Raw genomic sequence first — 26,733 nt, 5'->3', positions numbered from 1 at the left:
CTTCAGAGCTCTGTGTCTCAAACAATCCACTCAAGACCCAAATCTCATGAGCCCGTGCTGTATACTTCTAATCCTGACAGCATCTTTCTTCTTTGGGCTGTTTTGCAGCTCTGAGATGGAGTGTGCTCTAGAGCCCAGACATCACCAAGACATATCTGTGTGCTTATCCTGCTGCTCCCTGAGAAATGCCAGTGGAGGGGATGAGGAATGTTCTCAGTGCATGCATTTGCTCGCAGCCGTAAGTCTTGGTTAGGGCTTAAGTGTGTGCAGCAAAGGGACAGTTGGGACACGTGAAATGCTATACAAGGGAGCCTTGCTAAATTAGCTTTGAGTTGTTCCTAGCTATAAATTGCTTTTCCTCTTAAATTTCATCTCTGATTCTGGGTCGTGGCTAGAAACAGAAGTGCTGAAATACAAATCCAGGCTTCCTGGTGTATTTAGCTCAGTGGTGGAGTCTCCAGAGGTTGAGATAAGTTCCAGAGATTACTCCCATGGTTTGTTTGCTCGTTGAAAGTAATTTCCAGATCTCCAGAGTAGTTCAGAAGGTGAAACAATCAATTAAATACACTCATGTGCATACTCACAAATGCAGAATATCCCTATGGTGGTTAATGGGGCAAAATGTTTAAAAGGCACCAGGAGCCCAGTTCAGGAGAGCTGCAAAAATCACAGCAGTTTGGACATCCATTGTCTTCAGAGGCTGCAACTGGAGCATCCCACATCCTTTGAGTTTTACATGCAGGCCAGATAACAACCAAAGAGCAGCACAATTACTTTGTCAGAGTGAAATGTACATTTTCTGTAATATAAATTCTTTCATTTTGCACTCCAAAGTAATTTTAAAAATAAATACACGCATGCAAAGTATTTTCCTTTTYCCTGCATTTGGTTGGCAGTCATTTTTTGGGGTTTTTTTCACATAAACCTCACTAAAAGTCAGCCATATGGGAAGGGCTTACAGTGTSTTGTAAACAGCAGTTTCAAATCAAGGCTAAAACAGTGCTCTTGCTCCAGCCAAAGCCACAGGGTGCTTCAAACTCCCATCTATTGCAATATTGGAAACAAACTACTGTGCAGTAAATTGCGAAGACTATTTTTTCATGTTGCTACTCTTACACGAATTCATTTTATTTCAGCTATGAAATCGGGTAAAAAACTGAGACAGAGCAAAAAAAGGAAGGAAAAACTTTTTCMGTTACAGAATAAACTTTTTCATGTTCTAAAGTTCACATTGCAATCTAACAAGCTGAGAAGATTGTTTCTTTACCTGTCCTAAAACAAATCTTTACTTCTAATTTCTATTTTATTTTACGTTTGGCAAGATGGCAGCTGAGTCCTGAAAATCAGCTTGACTTAGGTACTTCAAAGCAATTTTATACCTCTGAAGTGACTTTTAAAAAATTCTGCCTTTTTTCTAATTCTATGAGCTTTAATCCTGCTCTGTACATGCAGATTCTGTAACACTCAGTAGAGTCTTTGGGAATTCTCCATATATTAAGTTTCCCATGAAGTTCTGAAAGCAGAGTTTTGCCCTTCTTATCATATTGTCCAATGATTAAATATATATATTTTTTTGTAAGTTTTTAAGGCAGTAGGAGTTTAACACCCTGTCATCCATGTGCCACTGAAGTTGGGAAATAYTAAGGCTTGTGATTTACTCAAAGATATATTTTCTACTTCAGATTGACAAGATTTAGCTATCATCTCATTGACTGTTTTTCAGTGTACGTCTCTGTCACCAACTGAGCTCCGTGCATCCTGTGTATTACAGTGGCAGGACTCCAAGGCAGTATTTGGCTATCAGTTTATTCACTAGATTTTTCATTCAAAATCCCTCTTGAGCTTTTCAGTATGGCYCAAATAAATTATTAGTTGGCTTACAGTGCTGGCTGTAAATGTTTGGGCCTTTATTTGARCATTAAAAAAGGCCTGGGAACTATTTCAGGGAAAGTATTATTAACAAATTCTGCATGATAAAAATCTACTATTTGTTTTGGTTTTCAACCAGGATTTTTTATTTTGGGGGAAAGGCAGGGAGGAGGCTGGTGGCAGGGAGAACCATTCATTGCAGAAGCACAGAGGATTACACAGAGTAGAGAGYCTGTCTAGAAAACAGAATTTTAAAAATTATATAGAAATCTTTATAGGTAAAGAGGGAGATTCCTGTGGACAGTTGAGGAGCGTCTCCAGCAGCGAGGTCAGCAGCCTGGTACAGGAGTCCTGCTGGAAGCAGAGGTTAAGGTTTCATTAAGAAAGCATTTCAGACAGCTAGCAGGCACACCCTGATTTCCAGGAAATAGGTATTGTCCTTATTAACTCTTTGAATGCAAGTCAAGGTGCAAGTGTTCCTGGGAAGCVCTCAGAATGTGCTAAAACCTGAGCAAGGTTCCTTCAAAGGGCGATGCCCTCCATGTTTTCCAGAATGAGCCCGTGCAGCTGGATTTTCCAAGCAGTGGTCCTCAACATCTTCCTTGCCTGTGATAAATTCCCTCTACACWGTGGTTCTGGTGGTGCACTGGTGCTGTCAGGAGCAGTTGAGATTCTCCACTGGTATTTCCAGGTGGTCCTGGAGCACAGTTTCCCTGTGCAGCCTACAGATCTCTCTGCATTCCTTCTTCAGCAGGGGTATCCTTCATAACCCAAGTTTGTTACAGTCCTCGGGAGGCAACCAGGGCTAAGATTTCTGATCCGTGTCTCATAAAACCACATGACCAGCYCTCACTGTTTTCTTTCCCCTCTGTATTTTCCCTGGTAATCGGATCAATGTGTACAAGAACTGGCTTAACAAATTGGGCTATAAGGTCAAGATGGTTTCTTGTATCATTGAAACTGAGTAAGACCAGAGATTAATGGAAAATTTTCACCTCTAATCATTGGATGGATTCATATTTTCCATCCATTTCTACAACTAAGAGTCTTGGACAGACTTTTTTTTTAATCAAAAATTTGAAAAGCTAAACTAACATTGACACTAATTGACTGTGCAGATTGAAGCACCTCCAGGGCCAGCCCTGACCTGAATGCTCCTGGGGCTAATCCTARAGTCAGTGTGCTCTTGATAAAAAATAATTATTCTTGACTGTGCTTCTGCTGCTTTTAAAGTCAATAGCAAATGTCTCTCTGGCTTTAGAGACCTCCATTGTATCTTCACCRGTGATCCCAAAACACAGTCTGCATGTAAGTCTCCCAGGTAAAACTTGCCACCTCTTCACCTTGAGCAAAGCTGGAGGTCAAAAGGTGCACTTCAACCATCCAAAAWGCATACACTGGTTTTTGGCAATTCTATTGCTCTGCTGCATTAGCTCTTGCAGTTCTGTACAGAGAAAAACAATTTGTCTCTCCAGGGATTTCTGCTGGAAAGATCTAGTTAGAGCCACTTAGWGAAACAGAAAATTCTRCAGTTCTGTGAAGTATTTTAGAATATATAGATCTCATGGCAGGTGGTTCTTCAGAGGCCTCTCCAAARTGCTTCCCCAGTGTTCAGGCACTTGGAGCAACATCTCAGGAGGGCAAGCTGGTGGCATGTAAGGACTGAGAAATGGACAGGCTTTGTCATGGACAGGGGATGTTATTCAAAAATTAAGAAGTGCTAATTTAATAGCCTTATTTTAGATAGAGGTGGCAAAAATCAGCCTTTTGGGGAAAACAAGATCCATTAGAAACCACTGTGTTGTCTTATGGAGAAGACTACTTGGATAACATTTTTCCATTAAAATTTCTGGGAATCGTTGATTTAGACTTTTTCAAAGTGATCAGCATTTTAATCCCAGGAYATTGAAAAGTTGCACTTAATCTGTTTTGTTGTCTTTTTATTCCTTTCAGGCCCTTTGGAATAGTGATAGAGTTTTTACTTTTTTAATGAAGTGCTTCAGTACTGTCAATATCCATTATTAAGCAAAAGCCATTTATGTGTTTCCAAATTGAAAGAGTTGGCCCTTTCCACTCTTGGGCTTGAAATATCTCAATRTTTTTAGAAGYTTTAAAAAATTGTGATAYGCCATAATTTCTCATAAAGCAGAAATTCTATTTTCTGACCTAGGCRAGTAATGGCAGCCCTTTTATCTGTAAAAGTAATCAAAAGTGTGGTTTTGAAGCCAAGTGGTGAAGCACAGTTTGTCTTGCATTAACTGTATTTTGGAATTTATTATGCATACCCACCTCTTGGTTTTGGGCATCAGGAGTGCTTCAGAGTATTACCAAAACTTGGTAAGACATTGCCTTCTGTAAGACTGTTTTATTTGTGTGCATATTTAGCCACTTGACCTGAAGCTTTCCATTTTGGATGTCCCAGACTAAAATTTATGGGAACGTTTCAGCTGAAAGSCTTCAGCCATTCCAAGCAGAAAGATAGCAAGAGAGACATAATTTTGTGCATATTATTGTGGTTATTTTTAAACCGAGTAAGTGTTTTGTGATGCTCCCCTATATCCATGTTTTGGGATGAAGACTTGAAATTCATCTGAAATTGTATCTCAGGTATATTTATTGTTTCTGTTAAAAAATACCCAAATAAAATGTCCAACCAACCAATGACAAAAAAAAACTTTGATCATGTGACCAAAGTAAGAACCTGTAAAATCACACATTCTTAGGACAAGGAGGGCAGCAGATGAGGAGGTGCTGATCACCTCTCTCTGGCCACCAGTGTCAGAGCAGCAGGAATGAAGTTGCATTGGGGGAAGTTCAGGGGGGACATCAGGAAAAGGTTCTTCACCCAGGGGGTGTTGGGCACTGGAACAGGCTCCCCAGCTAACTGAKCACAGCACCAAGCCTGACAAAACTCTTCTGAAGACAAAGAAAACACGCATAACTGCTCTTCTCTTTCCTTTTCTTTTTTTTTTTTTTTGTAAGAATGTGTGAGCTTCAGGTCAGATGTTTAGAGAAATCCCTTAAGTGATTATTTACTTTTTTCCTGAAGCATGGCACAGTTTGTTGTTTCTGTGGCTGCTTGCACAGAGGAYTCTGAAGAGAAAGAGCAGAATCCAGGTTTCCTTCACCAAATAGGAACTCAAAATATGGGACTTTATTTCCTAATTTTTTTCTAAATCTTCAAGTAATATGTTCCCAAGTAATTATTGCTWTATGAGCATAAATATTCTTGAAAGAGGTTAGAGGGTGCTGTTTCCCTCCTGTGTGTCCAAAGGCTGAATGCAGCTCTGAGATCTCAGCTGATAAACACAGGTTTGAGTAGACTTGTAGTTAGTAATGAAAGGGTTAATGAAGGAGGATGAAGTTGATTTGAACTGAAAAACACTGGTTCAGTTCCTAGGTTTAGTCCCAGATATTTTATGTGTGAGCACAGGAAAGACATTTAATCCTTCCATATCTCAGTTGCATATGTATAAAACAGGAATGAAAATCTGATCTTTGTCTCCCCCCTTGTTTTTATCTCATCTCTTTGGATCATGCATTTCTCAAGGCAAGGGCTGTTTCTCTGTGCTTGAGTGAGCCTCAGAAAGGGCTCCTAAAGTGCTATTAGTGTGTAGTAGGAATAATAACAATAACAACAACATTTGGAGTTCAAATTCTGACAGACAGCTCTGAGCCATTGCACGTTCAGGAGAATGAAACACAGTCAAGCCCAAGACAGCAATTTTCATCAGARACCAAAGTTAACAGTTTGGCAGGGCGACCAAATTTGGTGTTATGTAAGCTGGGCTTTGCAGCTTCAAACCCTGGGTTTATTTATGTTTTGGGGGGGTTTCCTTCCATTTCCACACAGTTGGGTCTGCAACTGGCACTGTTTTAGGGCTGGCTCACTCTGGGTTCTACCCTGCTGCAAACGACATTTRGAAATCTGAAAAGAAGGTTTCTTTAATTAACTGAAAACTAGAGCCCATAGTCTACTTGATATGAAAAATAGACCAAATTATAGTGGTATTCATAGCCTGCTGGAATGGTTGGTTGTTTTGGAAAAAAATTGTTTTTAGAGGAGGCTTGCCAAGAAACTGTTCTGTCAGGAAATGATAAATGGCAGTTTGGAGACTCGAGTGGCCTGTGCTGTAAGYATGTGCCTTGGTAACTGCTGACTCAATCCTGTGTGCTCCTGATGGCTCCCACATTCGCAGCAAGGGAATTTACAGTCCTGATTCACAAACTCATTACTGTCCTGCAGTTCAGGACTTTTACACATGGCCTCAGGATTGTTTTATCTGAAAACAATGCAAACACATTTCTTTAAATTATACTTCAGATAACCTTTTGGTTTTCATTAGTTTTACAGTGTATGTTAAAATCCCCTGCAATTTCTTTTCCAAAACTATAGTTTGTCTGACTATACCCTGCCAAGTTTGGTGTTTTCTATTTAAGTTGGCTTTTTTTTTCCAGGGTATGTTTTCTATGAAGCTGTGAAGTTTTAAAAAATTTAAATAGCAGAATAGTGAAGACTTGGCTAGAATTTGCATGACAGGGTTGGGTTTTAAAAAGCAAAAGAAAAGACTGTCCCTGTGCACTGAAGAAAGGTCTGCTGTACACAATGCACCATTTAGTCACAGGAGTTCTTTGCAGTGCTGTGTGTCATTTGCTGTATTCTGTTACTGTAGTGGATATGCTGTGTGCAAGTGGACAAACCTTTGGAGTGTGCTCTTCTGAGCGCTAACAGCAATCCATGTTTTCAGGGCATTTATATTACCTTAATCCCATTGACAGCAATAAGTTTACTCCTCATTTACTCTGGAGTGAAAGAGGAGTGAACTGGGACTATTGTGTATTTAGGCGACATTGTTGCAAAACATGTCCCGTTCCTGAGTCAGCGGAGGGAGAGAGAGAGGTTSGAGCCATACACAGAGCTCAAGGCATTATTGTTTTTCTAACGTTGCCTAATGAATCTGACTGAAAAGAGTCACACAAATGGCAGAAAAAAATTTGCATCTACATGTCTGTGAAAATTTATACTGTGTGCTTGTAAACTATAAGGATGGAGTGCAGACTAAAGAGTTTGGAGATAATTTGATAGAAAATATATTGATTCATTGCCTTTAGCAGTGTTAAAGTTCCTAGGCACCTTAGGAAGAATTTGTGTATTTGGTAATTTGCATGCTTGAAAACCTTTTTAGCATTCACATGGGAGGCAGTTGTGAAAATGCCAAATACTTCAAGGATCCTTTCTCCGCCCTGGCTCCATTATTTTGTTCCTGTTCTTTGCTGTTTCTGAACAAATTCTGCTCCTGCTTCCCTTTTATTTACCCTGTTTATGGCAGTGGGGCACAGAACAGCTGCAAAAACCTGGATGGACAGCTTTGCCCGTGCCCTCTCTTCTCCTTGCCTTTGGTAGATGCTGTCACTTGTATAGTGAGGGCAGCATGACACTTTGGAGTGTGTTCTATTGAAGGCAGCACCTGTCTAAAGTAACTTTCTGCTCCATGATTTCCCAGTGAGAAACCTGCTGACGTGCTTTACGTGCAGTGATTAGAAGAGGAATGTGAAATGCAGATATCTCTGCCCCCTACAGCATCTTTGATGCTGTTTTTCACATAACGTGCCATTGATTCTGCAAGTTTTGCATATTGAACTGAGGGAAGTACCAATTCTGATTAGCATCAGTGTGAACAGGGATTCTCTGGGAAGAACCGAACATGACTTCATGGGGAACTAYGTAAGTGAAAGAAATGAATGCTGACCTTGGCATTTGAGTTCCAGCATAACTTTAGGTGCATAAAYAGCACATGTGAATCACAGAGTGAATAAAATTAAGTTATTTGACATTTCTCACATGCTTACAAGTTTTGCTGGGTCAGGTATTGGTATACAATGAGAGATGGGAAAAAATGTTGTTTACAYGGAAGTCAGAGGAATCACGGGATCACTAAAAATAATGCTAAAGTTAAGATTTCAACAACAGGTTCTGACTACTCTCTTCATTTTCTCTATTCATTCCAATATTCTGTGTCCAGCAATGGGGTATCCCAGTCTTTCACCTTTAGAGATTTCAGAGTGTGAATCTGTTTCCAGGGTTGCCTAGTTTTGCAGCACTGGAATGGCTGCTCTAGAAATATAATGATGTCTGTCTCCTGGGGTGGCTGATTTAAAACCTTTGCCATGAGCAGTGACCCCCGAGTGAGTGAAGTGCGTAATTAGTACAGGTGTTCACTGTACTAACAAAGGCGYTTGTGGGCTCAGGGACAGTCTGCAAAGATTGAGTTAATGTCGTTTTCCACACAAGGGCAAGCTGCTTTGTCCAGCGGGGACATACAAGCCCTAAATTAAATGTAGAATTATAAACAGACCATAATTACAATACGTAAGGAGAGAAACCTCGTTTTGACCTCTTGTATTGTGCTTTCACTTGCATTGTGCAAAGTTACAGACTATGTGTTTCACTTCTATCCAAATACATGCATCTTCCTYGGTGAAAAGCTCACCAGGAGTCGAGGGCACTCAGAGAGTAAGGGAAGTGTGGAGCATTTTGCAGCACCACAAACAAGTTTGACAGCGTTTCCTCTGTGTGAAATATTCCTGTGGAAATGGTTCCTTGGAAAATGGCACTTACTTCTATGTGYCCGTTGCGTTGGAGAAACCCTGTGATTTGAGCAAGCTTACACTTTAGCCAGAGGCTTATTTTGCTATTGTACTAGATGCTCTGTTGTGCAGCARCAGAGGAAAAAAACACAAAGAATCAAGATAAAGTTGTATTTGTGATGATGTGTCTGCGTGTCTGCACATCATCTGCTGGCTGTGGATTTATTAGTTTTTAAGTCAGTAGAACTGTTGTATAAATAATGCATTTCAGAGCTGGTCACACATGGTCTGCTCACTCGCACATGTACAGTGTGAGTGCTCCCTGAGCCAGAGAGGAGTAAATGCAACCAGACCTCCTCTGTCCACTCTGAAAATCAGCTTTTGAAAGTCACCATCAAACACGTAAATCCTTCTAGGAAGATGCAGTGATGTGGTTGTTGTGGGGATTTCGGGTGTTATGGGTGCTGTCCCTGGCTCAGACTTTGTTTTCTGCGGAACCTGAGGCAAGTCATTKAACTTCCTGTTGTTTGCATTTCCTCAGCCGTGAGTACTGGGTATGATAAAGCATTTTGAGGCTTGGATGTCAAAAACKAAAAGAGAAGTGCTGGTATTCTTATAATTTTTGTTATCTCCATTGCCGTTCTGGATTTGTCTTTAAACTTAGATATAACTTGAGAAGTTTATTTCTTGATGGCCCTGGAATTGTTCAAGTCTAGGCTAGATGGGGTCCTGAGCAACCTGATCTAGTGGAGGGTGTGCCTGCAGAGATGTTGGAATTAGATGATATTTAGGGTCCCTTCCAACCCAGGACATTTTATTATTCTATCARTATATAAATCAATTCACATACTATAAACAGCAGCACATTATACCTGAAAGGAGCTGTGATGCTTGAGACTGAAGTACAGCCCTTTCACATTTCAATGCAAATAGGTCACAGCTAAAGTTGCTCATCAAATTTCATAAAGCCGTCCATGAAAATGGATGAAAAAATCTTAAGTAATTCCGAATTAATCAGCAAAGTCCCTGGTAGGTATTATCTGACAAGGTTTTTTCAGACATTGCTTTAGGGGTGAATTAGCTTCTCCAGAGTAGCTGRTTACTCTGTCTCTCTTGGACTGGGKCAAAAATACAACTTAACAAAAGAGATTAGAAGAAAAATAGAAAATAAGTGACTCCATAGTAATCTCTTTCACTCATTCAAGGAAAATATGCAAATGGAAAATAGGAAATGCCTGCAGCTAAACTAGTTTGTGCGGTGATACCCAGATTTTCCAAGTAAAGCATGGTCTGGCCCCTGTGAACCCTGATGATCAGACTCCAGGAGGAGCAGGCTCCTCACTTCAGAAGCAGAGTGCCGATTCTCTGGTGTTCCCTTCCTGGAGTGCCACTGTCAAAATCCTTCCTGCACATGCCCAGGACTATCTTGGTCCCTCTGTGGAGGGCCACCCTTTACATGACAATGACAGTGGTGTCTCTCACAACTTGCAGCCCCTGAAGATCCTGTGGCGCTCTGACTGTCTCAGACACCAGTTCTTTCTGCCACCSTGATGTTCTCCCCTGCTTTGACTGTATCACAGCTCTTTGCTTCTGTCTGTAAATGCTGTGGTGTGTTACCTGTGCTGTGAAACACATGCTGCCCCCCATGGCAGAGAAGCCACATTTTGTTATTGATTTAACAGGGGTTAATACAGCCCTGGGTGGCAGGGGCTCGACRGGAGAGAGCTGGCCACGTGTTCGTGCTCTGCCTTTGTGCAATTGATAAAGTTCTGGTAGGAGGTGGAAATGGGGAAGGGAAATACCAYAGAGCTTCATGTTCCCAACTGTCACCACCTCTGCCTGAAGGACCTTCCAGCATTCCATCATGTCTAGACTCTATGTGCTGTGTGATCTTGCRTAGTAGCCTTCTCTATCATAATATATTATTACAAAACCCGAAGCCCTTTTTAAGTTTGAACAGTTATGTTCCTTCATCTTCAGAAGGAACAATTCAGGCTACTGCCTAAGAACCAGAAGAATAAGAGGTAGATGCACATCTAACAACTGGAGCTGGGCAGATCCTTTAGTCTTCAAGCCTGTCATAATGATTAATCAGCTAGGAGAGATTGTGAGMCTTTTGCTTCCACCACTGAGCAGTTGCTTATGCTGCCGAGAGATCCACTTGTGAGTCATGGTTTACCAGTCCAAACAAATGCCCAGCCTGGCTGTATTCCTAGAAGAAGTTACTGACAAAGAAAAGCACTAAGGATTTTTTGTTATCTTTGTCATCCATTAAATTTTTCAGACATGTTGTTTTATCAGAAACATTTGCTTACTTTTGAAGGCATAATAGCTTAAAATGTTATGGAAAAGAGCCTTGATATTTTAACTGCCTCAAAAACAGAGGGAAACCCGCAATGGGAGCAATTGGGAAAGTTAACCCATGCAGAACTTGGTACCAGTAGCATCTAAATGATCTCTCTCTCAGTTTTCAAAGTTTATGAAGCCCCCTGAGTACTGGGAAATTGACTTAATATCATAAGGTTGTATTTAAGCAGTAGAATAAAAAGGGAACAGATCGGCGTCCTTAAAATCTAATTTCTGAGACCTTGGTGTGTACAGAATACCTGTTTTCAAGGTTTCCTCAGCAATAATGTTGGTCAGAAGATAACTCTGGAAATTGAAGCTGATACTCTTTGCATAGCCAGTTGGCTTCAAAGCTTGAAATTTAAAGAAAATGTCTAAAACTACAAAATGCGTAACAAAATAATCACTTCATTCCCCCCGAATTCAACTGGCAGAGCTGTTGAACTCCTGCAGGCATGGTAATGACTTTGTATGACCCATGAAATTTGACTGAAAACCCTTCTTCATTAGCAGTTGGTTGCCTTTGTTGTAGTTTTGCTCCTGGTATCCATAAGATCTCCTAGTTTGCCTTTATGAATAATACCATGACAGCCAACAAGCAGTTTCTTTTCCTTGTAAACATGGGTTTCCACTGGTAAATATATTACATTCTAGTTCACTCACTGGTTTTTTGCTGCCTTGTGATTGATTGTATCTGCCTCCACTTTTTGAAGCACRCAGTAAACAAATGAAATTATTTTTGGGATGTCCAAGGCAAGTTGATTTTAGAGGGTGCAGAGCACCTGCATCTTCTCTGGATTTCACTGGGGTTTGCTGGATGCTTAAATTTCTACAAAATGAAAGTGGGGTTTTTTTTAGAGGATTCTGAAGGAGATATTTCCAGGGATATGATTTCAGCACAGTTGAATGGTGGTTGGAAAAGCTGGGGGAGTAGAGTGGGCTCACAGACTTTTTATCACCACTGAATTTCACCTCTGATCTCTGTGCAGCCCCTGGGAATGAAAAGTGCCTTTGGAATTGTGTGTGGTTTTCTTTCGTTCCACTGAGCTTTCCCAGTGAAATTTTCTGTCCTGCATCTGTGTCTTTGTAAAGCTTAATGCAATGGCAAAACAAGAGGCCGCCTCCTTTCTGAGGAGCAGGCTCAAGCAAACAAGAACACAGCCCTGGTTTTGTGTGCTAAAAATGGGTGCAAACTYGCCGCCTTATTTATCATCGGGATTTCTAACCTTCAAATGCCATGGCCCATAAATGACTTCTCCATAATAATATTTATCAAAGTATTTCTGGTCTAATTATTCATGCTGAGCTTGTTCTCTAAAAATTTCTCTTGAAAGAATCTTTTTAAAGATTTTTCTTTTGAAAACAAATTCATGACCACATCAAACAGAGATTCATGTTGCCGTTAGTTTAATTACCAACAGCCCTCAGGGAAAACTCACTCAAAACTCACTGTTGTTGTAATTGCTTCTCTCCCTTTCTCTCCCCCACTCTTTTTCCCCTTCCATTTGTGATTGCTGTAGCAGTCATCTTAYGGTTATTAATTTTTTTAAGCTCATTTTGGGTACAAAGGGGTTAATGTCCTTTTTTGCCCATCTAGTAACTATCAAATTATAAATAATTAGTGGATTATGGATGCTGAAAAAGGAGCTGGCAAAAAAAAAAAAAGCAAAAAAACCACAACCTCTTTTTTTGAGATAACAGTTGAAGTTACCTTGGTTTTTAGCTTTTTAATCAGAGAGGCAGATAGTGGGGTCCTTCCCTGTGCTATGCCATGAGGTCAGATCCATACCCTGTGGATCTATTTCTGCCATAAAAGCCACTGCACCTAGTCTGGCTTCCTTCCCTTTGAAAAGCAGCGTGGATGCCTCATTTGGGTGAAGTGTGAAACATAACATAAGCAGTGCTGACCTAACACGACATGATACATGGCAGATTTGCTTTAACAAGAGCAGCAGCCTCAAATCTGTTTTGAATTAGGAGAAGTGTTTGAGGGAAAGAAAGGAAAAAGGGAACCATTTCATAGCAGGCATCTGAAAAATAACAGTTTGGAGGAAGGAGGAAAAATTGTCAGGCAAAACCTAACAGTTAAAGCTGAAAAATGTATTTCTAACACTGGGGATTATGAATGTATATCTTACTCTTTGTTTTTTTAAAAATAAAATCTTGGCAAGTTAAGTGCATGCTATGATGGTCCAGAATGAGAACAGCTACTCAATGGTGAAATTATCAGCAGTGCTCTGGCAAGAGGTTATTAGTCATAGTCTCAGTATCATAGGAGAGCCAGAGCCAAGGATTCAAGAAGCAAAACATTCCCCTTTGGAGAGAGGTCAAGATTAGTCACTTTTGTTTTCTTTAACAGGARGAGGGGGACAGTGGGGGTTGGGTCGATTGGGGGCTTATTTTGTTGTGGAGAAGAGTTTTGGACGTATTTTTATGCTGGTTGGATCTTGTACTCTTCTCTTTTTAACCCTGAAGCGTTGTAAATATGCCACTGTTGCACACCAGGAACGGKAATCCACAGCTAGGGGAAGGCTGTTGTCGGACAGCCAAACTTCTGACAACGAAAATATGGAGTGATATTCAGAGGCTGTACTGCTGCAGTTAAGCCAGCAGAAAGGGTCCTCCAGAGGCAAGAACCACGGGGAGTTTTCTTCACATCTGTGGAACTGAAGCATCTGAAACACAAGTGCCTGTTAGYTGAACAGAGAGCCTTTCTTTGCTCTGCAGAGAGGTACCGGGGTGCTCAACCAGAGGGACCCCACGTGGGAGTGTTTGGCTGAACAAGAATATGATTGAGAGTGAAAAAGCAACCTGTTTTCCAACCTCCTGTCTCGATAATAAAAACCAGAAAAGGGCTGGGAAGCTCTCCTTCAGACTGAAGGTGTGCCCAAGACAGGGAAGATATTTTTGAGGTTTTGTTAGAGCCCCTCATCCAAGCTGACGTTAAGAGCGTTTATTTTATCTGAAGGCARGCTGCTGACTGCACTGCCTCAGTTTCCCCCACATCGTGCTGGCAATAACAGGAGTTATCTGCTGTGTTATCTGTGTTATCTGCACCTATCTGTAGGTGCACCCAGGCTTGCACAGCCCTTTGGATGCACCAATCATGGAATCAGTTGAATATCCTGAATTGGAAGGACCCACAAGGCTCATCAAAGTTCAGCTCCTGGCCCTGCACATGACCACCATTTATTCTAGAATTCTATTCAATAAACTATTGCACAGAGATAAGGGGCTTTTTTCCCTGGTTTCTTTGATCAAAATTTCCACTATATTTCTTGTTATCTCGAGCCTGTTTCCCATCCTCCGTGAGGCTGGATTTCAATTTAAGTATAATTTGGGAAGCTGTTTGTGATTATGGTGGTGGGTGGATATCCAGTGATTTTTGCAGATATATAACTTCTAATACTTCTGTTATCATTGATTCACTTGTAAAGAAAGAATCCCTCCCCTTTGCCAACTCACGTCTTCTTTTTAAACAGAAAGGGAGAAAGTTGTGTCTGGTCAAAGAGATACTGTTTCCTGAAGGTGGGGCTGTAGTTAATGAAGATAAGCTAATTCTTGAAAATATCAGAGTATTGAGTTAATAGGATTGAGAGATTTKATCATCTTCAGTAGTTTCTGATAAAAGTTATATTTAGAGACAAGACCCTCAACTTTACTTTCCTGGTTTCATGCAAGGAAAAAAAAATATTCCAAGCTCCTTTGTTTATCTACTGATACCCTGTTAATTTAGAGGAAAGGGTTAAAAAACAAATATCTGACCTTTGTAATATTTTAGAGAAAAAAAAAATGCTGTATCCTGAGGCAGTGCTGGGCCAAAGACTGTAGATTTTGGATGCTGTTCTAACTTGAAAATTTCCATGTGTTTTAAGTCTCATCTGATTTATCTAAAGCAAGAGTCAACCACAGATTTTAATTGCTTGGCTATAGCCAGATTGGCTATAGCCTTCTGGCTGCCAGATAGATCTGCAAGCGTTGCACACATCTGGGCATGGACTGAGTGCTGGGAGGGCCAGCAGGACTGGCCTGGGAGCCTGCGGAGTGCTCAGCAAGAGAGGGACCTTGTGGCCCAAAACTACCCTTAGAGCTAAAGAAAGGCTCTGAGGAAAAGCTGATTCCCAACAGTTCGGGTGCTTTAAATAAGCCAAATATTTTTGCAAGTTGTTAATAACAGCAACAAAAGCATTGAACCGAGACTGCAGTTCTCTGCTCTCTTTTCTCAAGTGGCAGCTGTTTCCAGTCTCTGCTTCTGACCATCTCCCACAGCCACATCTGTCATGGTCCTCATTTCTGTCTTGACTACTAGCCTTTTAGGTCATCCCTTTCCAACATTTTTACCCTCCAGCCTTTCTCAATCCTCTCTACTTCTAAAAGAATCATRGAATGGTTTGGGTTGGAAGGGACCTTAAAGATCATCCAGTTCCAACCTCATTGCCATGGGGATACTTTCCACTATCCCAGGCTGCTCAGAGCCCCATCCAGCCTGCACTCCAGGGGTGAGACATCCATAACTTCTCTGTGTAACTTGTTCCAGTGCCTCACCACCCTCACAGCAAAGAATTTCTTCCCTATATCTAGCCTAAATTTCCCCTCTTCCAGTTCGAACCCAAGGGAAAAAAAAAAAGGTGCCTAAAAGAAGTGCTCTCCCAAAAGCTTTCCACCTTTCAAGGTTTTGTACTCCCTAATAGTCCATGACCAAATGTATTTCACTCTCCTGTAATTTAATTCTCCCATTTGCCAGCCTCCTACCAATCTCCTTGTTAGRAGGAGAGGTTTGTGTTCATCTTACTTTGCTTTTCTTAGTCAAGCAAGTTACAGACAAATAATCCTATGAAGGCGACCTGTAAAAAGCCAAACCAACTAGTTCATAAGTTTTGKTTTCTACTTATTCCTCATAATTTTTAAGATCTAAAAGGAATTCCTGTCTTAATGAGCAGGTCTGTTTCTTTGTAGGGAAAATGGTAGTATCACAGAAGAGACAGTTTTGATAACATGCTGCTAATATTCTGTACTCGGTCTGCTGTGTTTTATATTGTATTATTTATTCTACCACATATCACTGAAATAGCTTTTTCATATCAGTTTTTTTCATTTTTGGCCCATCAGAGCAAGTCTCTTATTACCATTGGTTTCAAATATAATTCATGAGACACCTAATCTGAAAAATTACATTATAGTTATAACCCACACTTCTAAGAATCATGAAAGAAGTGGAGCTGAGTGAATAGTTAACCAGAGATGTCATAATTCCAGAAACTTTGAGGAAGCTTTTAGAAAAACAAGCTTTTCTTTGAGAAAAGAAGCATTTGGAAAAGAAAAATAATTCTCTGCAGTTTAGTTACTTGCTTATCAAAATTGCTTTCCCAATCCTAATGGAAAAAACAGATGCAGAAATCAACCATGTAATTTCTCCCATTTGCTATAGCTTTAGCATTTGCTACCCCAGATCTTGTGCTGCACAACCAGGACAAAATTCTTCAAACAAACAAAAATAACTTTTAAATGCCAYAAGTGTTATAGTCAGAAATCAAATGGCCCCATGCTGGTGTTGCCAGTTAGTTTTAATTCCCAAAACAATTTTTAATAAATGTGTGACAAAACTGAGTTTCTATACAATACATGAGGAATTTATTGTACAAGTCAAGCCCTCCATAATAGTTCACTGTTACCAAGATAACTTCTGGAGAATCAGAGTGAGCAACTGGTTTATAAATCCTGATTGTTTCTGAGCTCTGATCCTGACTCAACGACTCAGAATTTTGTCCCCAGGGTCATCACCCTCTGTTGAATGCACAAGTGGCRCACCCTGATCAATGGGGAATTCTCAGCAGCTGTTCAAGGGTTCTTACTACAAAAAATAAGCGGGTTTTTATGYTTTTGAAAAGTGTAAGATAAATATTTTACTATAAAAATACACAGCAAGACAAGAGCAGCAACAGTCTCAGTTTATTGAAAAAACAGAACAATTTTTAGTATCTCGAAGCAGAGATTGTCACTAATAGCTTTRTGCAAGAGAGCTGATTTTAGAACTTACAGTGTAGCAAGTGCCTTTCTTTACAAAGATGYTTTTTGTCTGAAAGGTATCCATTTTACTTGTCAATTAAGACAGTGGTTACAATGTTCATGTATTTTCATTGGCTGGAAAGAGAATGGCCCATGTAACCCCCAAAACTTCTAAATTTTGTTCCCCAGAAGCTCAGCCYTCATTTTCCAAGCAATGATCCATCTTAGAGTGTTTTTTTCATTGGCTCCACTTCTTCTATCCTTCCTCTGGAGTCCACTTTCTTCTTTGGCCAACCCTCAAGAGAAAATACAGACTGTCTGGAGAGCAAATCCTCCTTCATGCAGATTCATMCATTCTCCTTTAGACACCTCAGTGGCGGGCGTATAACCTCCAGCAAAACTGCTGCCTYATGTCTGGCAACAAAATGAACACAAAATGAATCAAAGCCAGATACTGCGTTTCGCAAGAATCCAGTATCTTGGGTATTGCAAATGGAAGGAAGACATATTCCATGATTTTTGAAGAATCATGCATCTGAAGAAAGAAACATTTTGTAATAACAGTGAGATTGTAGGTCTCTTCTGCCGCTAATATAGCTATAGAGAAAKATTTAACATAATTCTCTGGGGAGATTCCCATACCTATCCCTGAGCTCCTCTAGAAAGCCACTCCTAACATGACACCTGTTCCTGTCCACAGACCCCTCCAAAATAAAGCACTAACTTCTAGAAATGTTGAGATAYCAACTGTGTGGGGACTAAGCAAGAAGAGAAGCTATGGAAGCTGTTCTCTGAAGCTTCCTCAAATATTCTGAAGAACTTAAATAGGAAGAATCCCACCRAAGTCAAATGTGATTTGTAACCACATCTCTTCTTCCAGAACAGACTCACAGGTGTTAAGTACCACTGGATACTGATACATTCCTTCATAACATTGCCATTAATAAGTTCTGGAATATTTTTTTGCCTTTCATCTTCTCTCCAGGTGAGTTATTGGTATGCCCAGTGATGATTCAGTAAGCAGAAAGGACTTTTTTTTGTGCGTTTTTATGAAAGATAAAGCTGGCTTATTACTGAGTGTGGTATTGAACAGCAAACACATTAGGGATTAGATACAACATGGAGGGATGCACAAAGAAAGCATCATTTTTCTCCSCTAGAAGTTTGCTACACTGCAGAGCAACAGGATTTTCCTTATGAACAGGCCACCAGGAGTGATAAATACATGAAGGTCTCCCCAGTCCTCTTCTTTGAAAGAAGGTTACTTTGAAAAAAAGTGCCTTAAAGAGTTCATTCACTTTGAGCTGAAAAGCTGCATTCTCAGGAATGAATGCTACTCAAGATAAGTCAGRGCAGCAGACTTGGGAGTTTAATGTTGTAAAAGCAGCTGAAATTTTCCTTTATCACATTTTCATTCAGTCAAGTGTTGCTCACATCCTGGTTTCCMTCTTCTCCTTTAGCAGCTTCACGCTTGGCTTTCTTTACTGAGAGCAAGGACAGTTCCCCAGAACCCAGTGAGTGAGCGATGTGCTGATAAAAATTCTCTTCATTAAGGACAAATAATCCATTTAATCAGTCAGCCATGTTAAGAACATAGGTAGTTATAAAACACCATTCTGYTCAAAGGGACTGTGATTTTTAACCTTAATAATATTTACATCTAAATTCTCTGAGAATGAGAATGAAGGGCAGATGAGACAGTTTTAATTGACAGCATTAATCATCTCTGATCTCTCCAGATCATGGAGCAATACTTGGAATAACTTATTAATAATTTGTGGTCTTTGTGGTCTAAATTACGCCAAATTCGAAATTTTGTCCTTCAGTTTCCCGTTGACTGAAACTACTGTTCCACTCAGCTCTGTAATAGAGTCTGTCAYTGCCCTTTCCTGGTAAATTTCTGTAATTAGTTTTGGGAGTAGGTCTCCAAAGTGCTACCCTTTAGTTCTCCATTACAGGGGAGCTTAAAAGAGACCATTCCCCTSCTGTCCCTGGAGCCRACCAGGCTTCTGTGTTTTGTTTGGTTTGGTTTGTTTTTTTTGTTTTTAAAAGCAAGGAAATAAATTAATTGTTCCAGATCATACCATGAACTAATTACAAATGCTTACATTTATAAAAGTGCTTCAAGTTAATATAGCATGAAGATTTGTGGAATTTTAATAGATAAAAATAATTGATAGACTATTTTAATTGAAAATTATTTTGTTCTCCCAGCGAGAACAGTCTCTGTCTTGTTCAGTAGCACCTCTGGGAATGCCWTTGATCCCTTTGCAAAAGTTGATACCTTAATAAATGCATGTCACTAAGGCTAAGAGAATTGGGATTGTTCAGCCTAGAAAAGAAAAGGCTTGGGGTGACCTACTTGTGGCCTTCCAGTACCTGGAGGGAGCCTCTAGAAGCGATGGAGAGGGACTATTATAACAGCATGGAATAACAGGACAAAGGGATATGGCTTCAAACTGAGATTAGGCTTTGATTAGATATTAGGAATATAATATAATTAAATACAGGATATTAGATATTGTGGCTGATAGCRGCGACATCATCACTGCTGCTCTTCACGTGGTGTCAGAATAGTCACTTGCCTCTGTCATGTTTCAGGGAGAGGAAAAATCTGTTCTGTGGCATGGCTGCTTTTCTTCATGATGTGATTTTCCTTCATGACTTTTCTTCMTTTAAGGTTTGTGCACTAACCTTTCAGCCTTTGTGGAGAACTGTTTGGTTTTGGGTTGTTTTTTTTCTCAGTGCACTGCATGGATGGGATTTTATTCATTTCTGAGAGCTGGATTCAAAACTTGTTTAAGTCTTCTCCCCATCTGTGCTCAATCTATGACCCTTGAATTTTTTTTTTTTTTAACTTAGAGGGTGGAAAAAATTTTGTATTCATACAGTATTTCAGTAAGACTTAGGAATAACTGTGGTGTGTAATTTCTGAAGTTTCAAACACTATTTCCTCTTCCCAACAACTGTGAAATACAAAGGAAATTATTTGCATATAAAGAATCTGATCATCCAAACATCATGCTTCTAATGAAACATAAATCAGCTACAAAGAGCTTACTTAGTTTTTCCTAAAGGAAACAAATCAGTCTGAGTTATTTTTCTATGTAATTAACAATGTTTGCTGTTTTAAGTAGAGAGATCAGAGTTGTTCAAAGTGGTTAAGATTAGAGCAACATCAGCAGTTTTTCTGTTTGCTTTACTTTTATTCATTCTGGCATCAGAGCTAATTTCTAATCAARTAAATGTGTTTGAAAGTATGATTCAGGGGAGATGATACATTGCTCCATGCTCAGTGCATAAAGCTGGCTTAATAAAAAGGGTATTTCACACAATGACATATTTCTAGTGGGTATAATTATCTCYGCAGCAAACAAGTGCATGATGTATTTCAGGATGTGTGTTTGGATGATGACAGGCAGATTGGGCACGATAATAAGCAAGGCTGCTCACCAGCAAGCCTCTTTTTCTGGTACATCAGAGGCCTGTGATAACAGTAGAAGTTGCCTTTTGGTGGCTTTTACTTCTATTTTTAAAATATCTGATACTTTAAGCAGATTCTGCTGCGGCAGAATCAAGGATGGGGGCACATTGTCCCRCTGCTGCCTCATTTGCAAACATCATCTTTTCTGATCCAGCCCTGAGAAGTGTGAGAAGATCATTGTACAGAAATCCAGACTGCTCCTTCTCTTTTAATATCCAAAGGATGTTACTATTTGGGATTGATGATTCAGTCCCAGATTGGTACAGAACTCACTGAAGTCACTGGGAGTTCGTGATTGCCGAAATCTACCACTGACTTCAGCGTGTCTTGGAGCAGGCTCTTCATGGGCACAGAASCCCCTGGCAAGTGGAAATCAAAACTGATTAAACAGCAGCTAAACACAACCAGCTTTCTGGGCCTCCCTCCACAAAAGCTCTGTGGCTTTAGAGCTCTCCCCCAACAAASAGGACCATGGAAGACAAAGGTCTTTGCTTTTAATCTCGTATGGCTCAGCTCAACAGCAATTAGCTTCTGCCTCTGCTTCTGTGGGCCTCCTGCACTCCACAGCTGCAGCAGCCAGACCTTGTTCCCTAGAAAAAATTAGACAATTATCTCTGGGAATTTATTTCCCAGCAAGAATATTCACTTCTCACTTCTCTCCAGTACTTCATCACCAAGATGCACAGCTGTTGAAGGACTGTCCAGATCTCAGTCCAGCCTACTGTCATGTTCAATAGTTCATCACTGCAAGAATTTTGTGAATGCACGTTTTCCAGATATATCTCTCGTCTGTGTTTCCTCCGATAATCCCTGCCTGGAATCACAAATTAAGAGATAGATACATAGAAAAATCCCCAGTTCATTTAGAATAGCTAGCAAAAAAGCATTTCTTGCAGAAGGAAAAGTTGTTCTTCAGACTCTGAAGATAGTTGTTTGTCTACAGGCTTTCACTGCAGTCCTTCCAGCACAGTTGTCTCAGAAAGCAAACGATACCTGTGCAGGGGAGGATGCAGGAATGAGGTATTTTTGCAGACTTCACTCCCACRGGTTTGTACTGTGACACTTGGAGATCATGAGTTTGCCATCTGTAATGGGCACCATTTGGGCAAAACATGTCTTTTTTTAATGGAGGGAGCAAATAGTAATGAAATTAAAACCTGATTATCTGCTCAGTTTTCCATCTATATTTCCTTCTAGAAATCTTGAACTTATCTGTGCTTCAGCTTCCTCATTTCATAGAATCTCATTTTTCAACAGCCATTTCCATCCAGAATTACTAGTGTTTCATGTACCATCTAGGGTGCTTTGCCTAATGTTTTCAAAACCAGCTGCAAAGTATAAATCTCTGGCACCTCATATTTTTAAATCACTGCATCTGCTTCCCTACCRGTTGTACAGAGTGTTTAAAAAAAACAGCATTTTCTCTATGGTGGAAAAACATTTTAGTCTCTGCTGAAATCCTCCAGGTTTGTTGATGTTCTGCTCAGCCTTACTGTCTTTTACTATCCTGTGTGATACTTGGATGACAGCCAGGCACATATAAATTGCTCCCACTCATGCTCTCTCTGGCAGTTTTATGTGCCTTTCACTACTTTCTAGCAGATATTTTAGGCAACAATTTATTCCTATCACGTTTTTTTTTTCTGCTTGCTTTCTTTTCCCTTTCTAAAATGTATTACATCTTTTTGCCTAGAATTTACTCAGTGTTTTAGGATCCCTGTGGMTCAATGGGTCAGAGACTGCAATGTCAAAATTGAGGCATTCTAGTTATGCTTGAAGAAGGGAGTAGGAGGCCATAAGGCAGAATTTTAACTGCCCAGTTTCAGTGTTTTTGCCATTCCAAGGGTCAGAGAGTGGACAGGAGTTTGAAGCTGGAAGTGCCCATATTCCCCTTGGGGTATCTTGCTCAGTACATTGGATTCAGTGCAGAGAGGAGGCTTCCAATGCCAGATAAAGGGTGGCATTGGTTACTTCTTGACTGGGAGATGCAAGAAACCAGAGACTGGATCTGTGGTGCTCCTGGACACATGTAATTTTCAATTTTCCTCTGAGTCCCACAGATATATGCCAAAAACAATCCATAACCTAATCCCTCTTAAGTACCAGAGTTTTCATTCTATTTTCTCCTAAAGATTAGAAGAAAGTGTAGGAAAAAGAAAGGGGCGGGGGGAGGAGAAGAGAGAAATTAAATCATTTAAGGAGCTTCTGTCAAAAGGCAGAAGAAAGTGAGCATTATGGATACAGGCTGAACCCTGGAGTCCCCCACTTAAGAAATTCATTTTCAGCCATCTTGGAATTCTTAGTTTCTATCTTGCTGAGGATCATTCAAGTGATAATCCTAGGGAATGCTGTGTCACTGGGTTTTGAGAGCATAAAACTGAATCATGTCCCACTCCTAGCCTTTGTCTGTCCCCCAGCTGCTATTCATTCACGGCAGCAAAAATACCCATGAGCGTTTTGTGGCCTGAGTTGTTAACTGAGCCCAGATGTGACAAAGAACATCACTCAGTCCCACCTTAAGTGTTGATTAGATCACTGCAAGTCAGGCAGTTATTTACTAGAGCATATTAGTATTACTAAGGCATAGAAGCATTCTAGAAGTTTATCATGTTTTTAAAAAAATATATATGGACACAGTAATAACCAAAGAAAAACCCTAACCCACAGAAACTCAGTTCTGGCACTTAGTTCTCTATTTCAGCACATCTCTTTAAAATCCTGTTTGTCATGTGTTCACCCAGGTGTAAAATGAGTGCCAAAGCACATACCAGAGGTGAGTATTAACAAGCTTGTCCTCATCCAACCCTGACCTATTGCATTAAATTTCTAATGATCTGCTTGAGGAACTGTGAGTCTGTGGCATCTTTACAGAGGTTGTTGTGATCCTGATTAATATTACACGTATTCGACCTGGTTTGTTGCAATTTTCTCGCATGGTGCTGCTGAAAACGCTCCTCTTTGCCTTTGTAGRTTACACAAATGGACCAGAAGCTGAACCTCATCACAGACATGCTGCATCACCTGGTTTCCCGTCAGCAGGGGGATCAGGGCAACAACAGAGCATCTCAGAGAGGCAACAATGATGTCAGCTCAGATCTCTTCCTCCCCAACAACACCCTGCCCACCTACGAGCAGCTGACAGTCCCAGGAACAAATGAAGATGACATATCCTGATGTGGTACAAGTTGGGGTTGGGCTCCTCCTACGTTTCTCCTCTAAATGGGACTGAGTGTTGAGAACCTGGGAGAARTTGAGTTCATTGGCCAAACAAGAAATCATGCAACTGCTGTATCCACACCATTAGTCTCAAACATGCTGTTCTAAAGTTACCCACAGTAGCCAAAGGATTGCCAGGCTGTCTTCCACCAGGCAAAGCTTCCAGAAGTTTTGTTCCTGAACAAATGATTACGACTTGTTATTTCTCAAAAAGACCAAAATTATGTCAAGACAGGCAAAATGGCAAGGATTTAGAGCTCCTGTTACAATAATAATAATTAAAATAATAATAATATTCTAATAATACTTGAACTTAGATGGAAAAAAAATGCATTCTGTTTATGAATCTGCAGATAGCAATTTATTTCTACTACTACGGTTTTTAAAACAAACTAGGATAACTTATGTTGTTTYTGTTGTATAAACATACACTAAGATTCTAGACAATAACAAACCACATACTGAATGATTTTCTTTTTCTGTTTTATTTTAGTGTTGCTACATAAACAGTTATCAGATAATGACCAGATTTTTAAAATCTGTTTTTCTTCAGGGAGGAACTAATCCTTAATCTGGAACAATACTATTTATAGTGGAAAGTGCTATAGACTTTCTAAGATATCAGTTTTTCACAGGGAGACAATAAAGTATTATATAGCAAAAAATCATTCTGCTTTCTAGCAAATCGTTGCCAAAGAATTTATATATAAATAGAAAGCACAGAGGTTTGAATGTACTTGTCCTGACATAGCATTTTAAAAGGAAGGCCTTCTACTTCTTAAATCTACTGGGTTTTAGCTTACAGATGCCAAGAATAATACAAGGGGCTGAAGTGGCTGGRCTTCACTGGTCAAGTGCTTGAGCTGGCCACTTAGGAATATCCATAATCCTTGCAGGAATTGAGGCTTCAGTTCAGGAAAGCATCTCCCATCCACACAGCACATACGACAGTTTTAATGTTTTCATGAACAATGTCTTGAGAAACTCAGTTTCCTACAGGAGTCAGTTGGTATCGACAAGTGCCAGCTCTTYATTTAGAGAATTGAGGGCCTCAGCTCCAGCCCGTGGTGCTGAACCACATTGCCCCACATGATGACTAAAGAAACCAACAGTGCTGGCTCAGTGTGAGTCCTCACACACACAACATGAGCAGGAGTTGTGCTTTGATTGCCAGGGCTGAAAYCCCTGAGCCCTTGCAGAGAGTCAGCACCTGAATCACTCTGTAAAGCTGACAGCCTCAGGAAAAGCTCTTTAGTCGGGCGTGGTGGCAGTGGTAGCTCATGCTGCTGTGAAAAAGAGAGATGTGCACAGATTTATCAGCACTTTGAGCACCGTACGTGCAGTGCACCCTGTTCCCTCATGGCAGAGCCTGCACCCCACAGTGCTCCCCCTCCCTCTCCTGGAAAACTGATGCCCTGGAGCCTCACACCTTGGCACAGCAGTTAACAGCACCAGTCTTTAGTATCTCTGAGCAATCTGAAATGCTGATGCATAATGAATGAGATCACAGGGAACCTTCTCATAGTGCTGCTCACATTCTGGGCTTTCTTTCCAACATTTCATCTCCTCTTTCACTTGGACTGCAGAGAAGTATCCTGTATTTAACTTTACAGATTCTGTTACAATTATCCAGCCTCTCTGTTGTACAGTAGATAAATGTTAAGGGTGTGGAAATTTACAGGCATAAAGAAGAATTGCATCTGGGCATTATCTTTTCATGGAAATCAAAATTACTCTGATGATTTTGAACATTTTTTAAATGAGATTCACTATGTAATTTCAGGTTATCAATCAGCCTGTTAATTTCCTAATAAAATACAGGACAAGAGTGCCATGTCTTTTGATTATTCTAAAATCCAGACACTTGATACACCCAAGAAAGCTGCTGGCTTTTCTTTTCTCTCTTGGCCCAGTGTACAGTGTAAATATGCCAAGCAGGATTCTAAACCTCCTGCTGATTCTTCACTAGAGAAATAAAAGAAAATCAAGACTTTTAGCTGCTAGGATGACTTTGGAGAGAAAGGTGTGGCCCTGGCTGAAAGCAGACAGGTCTGTGTGTTTCTATGGGCATTGTTTTAACCAGAAAATGTGTCCATTCCTGCCTGTTTGTTCCCAAGACCATACCTCCATGATCTCTTTGGCATCTGATCTTGGTGATAACACTCTGGCATAGCAAATACTTAATGCAAAAYATAATTTCCCTTTCTTGTCAGTTGGGCTCAGATGGTCTATAACCATCTGAAAATCTCCATTCCCAGAACCCTCAGAATCACTGGATTTTACAGATTTTCAAGGCTGGTGGCTAGTTATGAGGTCAGTGATTCCTCATCTGAGTCCAGCTGATACTTTCAGAAAGCACAAAGCTCTGAARTCTGCTGCTTCAAATCTGATAAACCACCTTGCCCCAAGGAAAAGAGATCCATTTTACCAGTTGAAGATGGGGATGTTACAAAATGAGCCATCCAAATGTGACACACAGCTGCTGGAGCCAGCCATCCCCAAGGGCTCTCCCGAGACAGATCTGACCTCTCTTAGAGGACTGGCTGGAGTTATCTGCCCTGCTGGGGCTTCATGCTGACTCCTCCTGGAGCAGGTGCCTCGTCATCTTCCAGTGCCAGGGCACTGTGGAACAGCAGCAGTGGGAAGAGGAGCAGCACAACACTGGAGCAGCCTGAAACAACCAGCACGCAGTGAGTGTATTTCTGCTAAAACCTTTTCTACTGGTGTCTGCTGTTCGGCCAAACTATCCAGAGCAGGGTTTTTTTTAAAGTGGGAAGGAAATTTCTGTAAACATCTTGAAGGTAGGCCAAAACTGACTTTATGACCTTCTGCCCCATTTTTGTGAGCTGTGTTAAAATAAATTTATCTGAGGCTGAAAAAAAAAAAAAAAAAAGCCTCTTTCTTAAAGCAGCTCTATGGCAGTTTGCATTTCAAGACTGGTGTAAGTTAGGCCTCACTCCTGCCTAGAAAAATAAAGGTCAGTTATAAAACAAAGTTATTTAAAAAAAAGTTAGGTGGCTCAGCTTCCCCAGCCTAGCAGGGGGATGCCAGATGGATGCCAGATACGGAAGGTAGGAAGCCAAGGGAGTAGGGGAGGAGGCAAAACWTGGGGCTGCCCAGCTGAAGGTGGCGATGAAATCTCCCTCTGCCTCAGCCCACAGCAGAGACAGATGATATGCAAGTTTGCAAAATGGAAGATTCACAGGAGGTGTGGAGGATTTGTG

The 26,733-nt window shown here is 40.5% G+C and overlaps 1 protein-coding gene across 2 annotated transcripts in view; it reads left to right on the top strand.

Annotated features, from left to right (window-relative positions):
* Positions 1 to 25,373, top strand: part of KCNQ1 (potassium voltage-gated channel subfamily Q member 1) — a 323,629-nt gene extending 298,256 nt beyond the window's left edge. Inside the window, exon 16 of one of the 2 annotated variants that reach the window (XM_057372145.1) lies at positions 23,264 to 25,373. In XM_057372145.1, coding sequence (XP_057228128.1) covers positions 23,264 to 23,467 — 204 coding nt within the window. In that variant the 3' untranslated portion in view covers positions 23,468 to 25,373. The remainder of the gene's footprint in view (positions 1 to 23,263) is intronic. The other variant, XM_057372144.1, reaches the window with a different exon arrangement.
* Positions 25,374 to 26,733: the final 1,360 nt, after the last annotated feature.

The sequence above is a fragment of the Malurus melanocephalus genome, unplaced genomic scaffold, assembly GCF_030028575.1.
Source record: "Malurus melanocephalus ecotype Western Australia unplaced genomic scaffold, MMel_1.1 scaffold_165, whole genome shotgun sequence".
NCBI lineage: Eukaryota > Metazoa > Chordata > Aves > Passeriformes > Maluridae > Malurus > Malurus melanocephalus.
This window is presented reverse-complemented; position numbering and strand designations above follow the sequence as displayed.